The sequence below is a fragment of the Leuciscus leuciscus genome (assembly GCF_965113295.1).
Source record: "Leuciscus leuciscus genome assembly, chromosome: 19".
In the NCBI taxonomy this organism is placed as follows: Eukaryota; Metazoa; Chordata; class Actinopteri; order Cypriniformes; family Leuciscidae; genus Leuciscus; species Leuciscus leuciscus.
In genome coordinates, this window is record NC_138743.1 from 23,396,239 (window position 1) to 23,402,238 (window position 6,000).

Genomic DNA, 6,000 nt, shown 5'->3' on the forward strand with positions numbered 1-6,000 from the left:
TACTTTTTCCACTCTGAAACTTCCATAACAACACATGTTGTAACAGTAAGAATCTTGACAGCTAGCTTGACAACCACACATTCCAGAACTAATGTCGGACTAGTAACAGAATCATGGAGATTGGTCAATTAAGCAAATTTTTTTGATGACCACCGGTGCGCATCCAAGTAAAGGTGCAACGCCCTTGGCGTGCTAAGGGTGAAAGGCACACTGGAAGAAATTCCTCCTAAAAAAAAAAAGAACTATGTCCAAATTATTGTGATACATTTGGAAAACTCAATGCAGTCAGACCTCCCCTGGCCAGCCCAGGGAGGGTGGCCCGTCCTGAGCCAGATTCGGATTTGTCCGCCACCGCTGGAGCTCCGTCTGGAGCAAAGTCGGTCCTAAAACTGACCTTTGGGTCTTTGTGGAGGAGGGACAATGCTCCGCTCGGACAAGGAACATGGACCAGAGAACCGTGGTGGTCAGACCGGGTGGGGAAACAGCCTGACCCAGCCCAGGGAAAGTGCACTTTGTGCGGGCGAGACTTCCAGTAAATAGGGTCTGGTTTGGACACCCAGTCCCTCTGTGCCAGGGCGTGCACACCGGTGAACGTGCACCGTCCTGGGTGAGCTAGGGGTGAAAGACACACTGGAGGATATTCCTCCTTGTAAAAATGTCCAAAAATATCTTGTATTTGAAGAAGAGCTCCATGCTCGCAGACCTCCCGGGCCAGCCCCAGGGAGGGTGGGTCATCTCCGGTCAAAGTCAGATCCGTACACCTGCTGGCGCTCCTGCTGGAGCAACCACGGACGCTCGGGGTGTTATAGAGGAGGGAGACGACACTCTTATCGGACTAGGTAATGGAAGCGCACCCTCTCCTTCGGGCCGTCAAGTCGGGGTGCCCGGTCGATTGGAGCTTCGGACGCACCTGGGGATGGAGCAGCTTGCTCCTCCCCGATTTGCGCGTTGACCTCGGGAGACTAAGATGGCCCGTCTGAAACGGATGTCCGCAAAGGTGGCCGTGGGCGCGTCGGGAGGCTTAGATTAGTTGGGGCACCCCTGGCATGTCTTAAGAGCCAAACTTTGCCCTGCGCCTCCCCCCGCTTTGAAAGCACCCTTCCCGGTTACGGCCTCGATCCAGATGCCTCCTGCCCCTGCCCCCGTTGGATGGTTCCTCATGCGCCCTATGAGTGGCCGTGTTGTCTCGAGCCTAGGCTCGAGTGGAGCGAGACCCGTGTGTAGGGAGCCTGCGCATCGCGGTTCACCGTCCGGGGCTTCTCGGTTGATCCCAAAGGTAAAACGTATGCATGTCGAACAGTCGTTCTGGGTAAACGGCGAAGCGACTCCAGGGGCTTGAGACACCCCTGGAGAAAAAGCTGTGGAGGAAGGTCCTCCTCCGAAAACAAAACGGACAGTGTCCGTGAGGTTGCAGATGGACGAGATTCCCATGCTGACTTTACTCCCTAGCAGGCTCCCAGGGAGAGTGCGGAGCTCCTGTCGGAGCGACCTCGGTCCTAAAACGGACCTTGGGGGTTTTGTCGAGGAGGGGATAAACGCTCCATTCAGATAAGGTGAGACGGAGAAGGTGCTCCACCTCTTTGCCTAAGCTACTGCACCCCAGGCTACTGATTTTACTTCCCCCTTCTTTTTTTTCTTTATGAATCTTAGGAGGCTTGACTTGTCAATATTTCTCTCTCTTGCAGCTGCTCTTATAGACTTCTTTCCTTCCTTGACCTCAGCGGCTGCACTCTCCATCTTCTCGAGGGGTGTTTTGCCCCAGGTTTTCTTCCTGGTGTATTGCCTTGGCATGATGGCTTTTCTACTATGTTTATGACATTAAAAATAAAACATATGTCATGTAATATTACATTAAAATATGTTTAAGACTAAACTTAACTTAAGCCTCATGTCTCACTTTACCCCACAGCATTTGTCTCACTTTACCCCACCGCCACATTTTAGTAAAAAACTATCTCTCTTAGCAATTCAGGCTTATCTTCAGCTAGCATCATCACATGGTTTTATATGTTGGTAGTTCATCAACATGTATGATATACGTTTTTTTTACCTGAATCAATTTGCTTTGGCACAACAGTTGATTAAGTTGACAGCAAGAAAATTTACTTTTACATGCAAAAAAAATATTTTTGTGAAAAAAACATGCTTACGACAGCACCATGAGGTCCTCTCCTTCATGGCCAAGGGGAAATGGAAGGGGCTTGAAAACATAATGGTCATATGACCACAATTGTGTTCCATTGCCTAGATATAGGGGGTGTCTCACATTACCCGATGTCTCACATTACCCCGTTCTCCCCTACACTGGATGTATGTTCAGGTTTAAGCGGAAACTCATGTGGTATCAGGTTGCGTTTTGCACTTGGGTCTTTCACACAGAGTGCATTTTTGTATTCCACTGTTCTGCTTTTCCATGTTTTCCAGGATAAAATGCTTGTTTGCGTGTCTGTAGGCTACAGACTTCAGAAGGATCTCAACATCAGAAACAAGTGGATGGTTTATTTTAATGGCATCCCGGATTGCGTCAGAGGATTGTCTTTTTTTCGGAGCATTTTCGTAAACGAGGCGCAGGTTAGCCACCTCCGTGAAGTTGGCACCCCATAAAACGAAATAATTTCCCAAACTATGCCATTCGTTTGTGCTGCGTTTGTGCTGATTTGTGCCGCAAAAACGAACGTTTGTGCTGGTTTGGCGTTTGAGATATTGAACATAATTTTTTTGGGTTGTGTGACGTCACTCTCCACCCCATGTCCTTCAAATCGCTCCAAACCGGTGTCATTTGTTTGTGCTCGGTTTGTGCTGGTTTGTGCCGTTAAAACAAACACTGTATCTATTTTCCTTTCGCAGATATAACAAATTTAAAGTCCAACTGAAATCAAAATTGACCCTATTTACTTTGTTAGCGCATATTACTAGTCTTGTGGTGAACAATTAATCCGTGCAAGTTAAAACACAGAAAAAAATTGTTTGCCGTCGTAATCTTTAATCAAAGTCTGAAAAGTTACTTCCGGTCTGGAATGGCGTCCCTTCTCTGATGACGTAGGTTTGAGGACTTGGGTTGGGAAACGCTTAACCACTCCCTTCAAATCGTTAGTCTGTAATGAGCGAGAGATGGAGAGGAGGAGCGCTAGAGTAAAACCCTGCCCTCTGTTCAATATTCCGTTTTACTGGGAAATACGTCACAGCACTGAAGAAAAGTCGTTTGCAACTTCCGGTTCACGCAGACTTTAATTCGGGGCAGTGACGTCACTCTCCACCCCATGTCCTTCAAATCGCTCCAAACCGGTGTCATTCGTTTGTGCTCGGTTTGTGCCGTTGAAACAAACACTGTGTCTGTTTTCCTTTCGCAGATATAACACATTTAATTCGGGGCAGTGACGTCACTCTCCACCCCATGTCATCTAAATCGCTCCAAACCGGTGTCGTTCGTTTGTGCTCGATTTGTGCTGTTGAAAGAAACATTGCAACTACGATCCCCTCTTAAACATAAAAAAAGAAACTTTTTAAGAACAGTTACATAACTGTCCACCCCATATGGTCCAAATCGTTGCAAAACTGTGCCGCTTGTTTGTGCTCGATTTGTGCCGGTTTGTGCCGTTACGATGGACATTGTATCTTTTTCCCCTCCTTAGAAATAACATATTGGATTCGGGACAATGACGTCACTCTCCACCCCATGCCATCCAAATCGCCCCAAACCGGTGCTTTTTGTTTGTGCTCGATTTGTGCTGTTTTGTGCCGTAGAAAGAACCATCATAAATTATTCTTTAGACATCACAAAATCTTTGGAGGAGTAGTGACGTCACGCAAGCAAGCCGCGCTCTCCATCAATCTCGTCTACAAACCTGTCCGGTTCGTTTGTGCTCGCACAGGGCCGCAGCTGTCAGTGTTCTTTTCTGTAGATATGGGAATGTTTTATTGCCAGTGACTTCATCAAGCTCCAGATTTTAAACAAAACGGTATGTGATTGATTGACGCGTAGCCTTGTTTAAAAATTCACGTTGTGTGTCACAGCTTTTTGAAAACTTTGTAGCATGTCGGCGATGCACGCCCATCGTTTGTTTGTGTTCTTGTCCATCTCCTTTGTTATTATTATGTTTTTTATTCAAATTGAGCTTAATTTATCAAATGAAAGTTTAGGCTACTACGTAGTTTGTTTTAAATGTGTAGGCTATTGCATTATCTAGGCCTATATTGCAGATGATAAAATAATCTGAGCATTTTATCTTTCTCTGAAGAAGAAAGTGAACCAAGGACAGGTAAGCAGTGTTTCTGTTTGTTTAAAACATTTTTAAAGCAGCTAATTGAGGACTGTATCTTGTTAGTTTGCTGTTCTTACCTTGGTCTTCCCACTTTTGACCAGTTTAGGATTCTGTCATTTCGTACTTGTCCAAACAAAGAAAGTCATAGAGATTGTATTAATTGTTGGGTGAAGTATTCCTTTAAGACCAGCAAACCACCTGGTTAAAGTTTTTCTCTCTCTCGGTCTCTCTCAGCTGAACAGACAACATATCCCAAACTTGTTTCCTTTTAATTGCAAAGATAAATGTAACAATAACAAAGCTATTTCTGTGGAGAATTTACCCTTTTTTTTTAAGAACCATAAAATAAGATCACTACAAAAAAATGTTGACTTCATGTAAGAGAAGTGTTAAAATGAATAGATCTGGGTACAAATAACAGAACAGAACAATTACTAAAGAAACAGAACTTCTGTTAAAAAAAATCATGGAACTGTTAAAACAGACATAAAGTGAATAATGTAGATTAACTACAATAGAAAAACAATATAGACTATTATCTTATTGATTATGAAAATTAACTAATTTCTGCAGAGACCAGTCCAAGAAATTCATTAATCAAAGGTTTTAGTCCTCCTTTGTGAACAACATGACATGGGGTTGTATTTTGGTTTTTGCTGAGACTGTTGTGACATGCTCACACAGGTCATCATATTTTTCCCAGGCAAAAGAGTTTCTTCTGCAGTAAGCCACGTAATGTCCAAGAGATTCCCTTGTTGGTCCTGGAATGAATGCAACAACCCCTCGCAAAGTGAACAGCTGATTGTCCAGCTCCATGTGGACAGGGATTTCAGACAGTGGATGGTTAGTATCCACACTTGTTTCAATACACAGTAGTTGTCCAGGTATGCATCTGTGTGTGACAGAGCCATTGCAGAGGAATTTCATTGATGGATCATCCTTAATTTTCCAGTTATCTGGACACTTTTGGGGTGATTTCAGTGGCTTCAGACACTTGGACCTGTTGAGGTGTAGCCCATCTTCCAGTGCTGCTTGGAGGCTTTTCAGTCCACCAGTTTGTAGAATATCTACGTTGACTGGTAGGAGATAGATGGTCCTTGAAGATTTTGTATTTCGGCTGCAGTATGGAGAAGAGCACTCAGCTGTAAGTGTTGCACTTGGCATTTGTTTCATTGTTGATGCGATAATGTTAGCAACATTGCAATCCGCATTGACCTGCCTCACACCTGATTTTAGGTGAACACACTGAAATGTATCCAACATCATTTTTGCCCTCTTTGCATAAGTATCTTTTCCAACTCCTTTTGTGACTATGGTCTTCACCAAATCAAACATTTCAGTTTTTGTGTGCTCTTTGTCGAGATAATGACAGAATGATCCACTGTCACAGAATGCAGAGCAAAGGCACTGGCAAAAGGAATCAAAGGCACAGGTATTACTTACACTTACAAGCATTTTGTCAACCGCAATGGGCTTTTTAGCCTGGTAGTTGCCATTTTTCAAGACATTCATTTTTGTCTTTTTTCTTTTCAGGTTTATGTCTGCATGCAACCACTCAGAGCAAGGGGTAAGGTAGGACAGTCGCTTTTTTGGTGGAACACCGAGGCCTTTCCAGTTTTCAACAGGGTCTTCCTCCACTGATTGTTGCTTAACCTCTGTGTCCTGCTCACTATGGGCAGTTTGTGTCTTCTGATTCTTTGTCTCAATGTGCTCTATTATCTTCACCGGTGCAGAGGAA

The 6,000-nt window shown here is 44.4% G+C and overlaps 1 protein-coding gene across 1 annotated transcript in view; it reads left to right on the forward strand.

The window, feature by feature from the left end:
- The first annotated feature begins 4,204 nt into the window (after positions 1-4,204).
- The window catches only part of LOC309481558 (uncharacterized protein), a 3,289-nt gene continuing 1,493 nt past the window's right edge, over positions 4,205-6,000 (forward strand). The window contains exons 1-4 of the mRNA XM_082146517.1: positions 4,205-5,105; positions 5,215-5,270; positions 5,796-5,834; positions 5,996-6,000. The exon at positions 5,996-6,000 is cut by the window's right edge and continues 181 nt beyond it. Of these exons, the coding sequence (XP_082002643.1) occupies positions 4,935-5,105; positions 5,215-5,270; positions 5,796-5,834; positions 5,996-6,000 (271 nt within the window). The 5' untranslated portion in view covers positions 4,205-4,934. The remainder of the gene's footprint in view (positions 5,106-5,214; positions 5,271-5,795; positions 5,835-5,995) is intronic.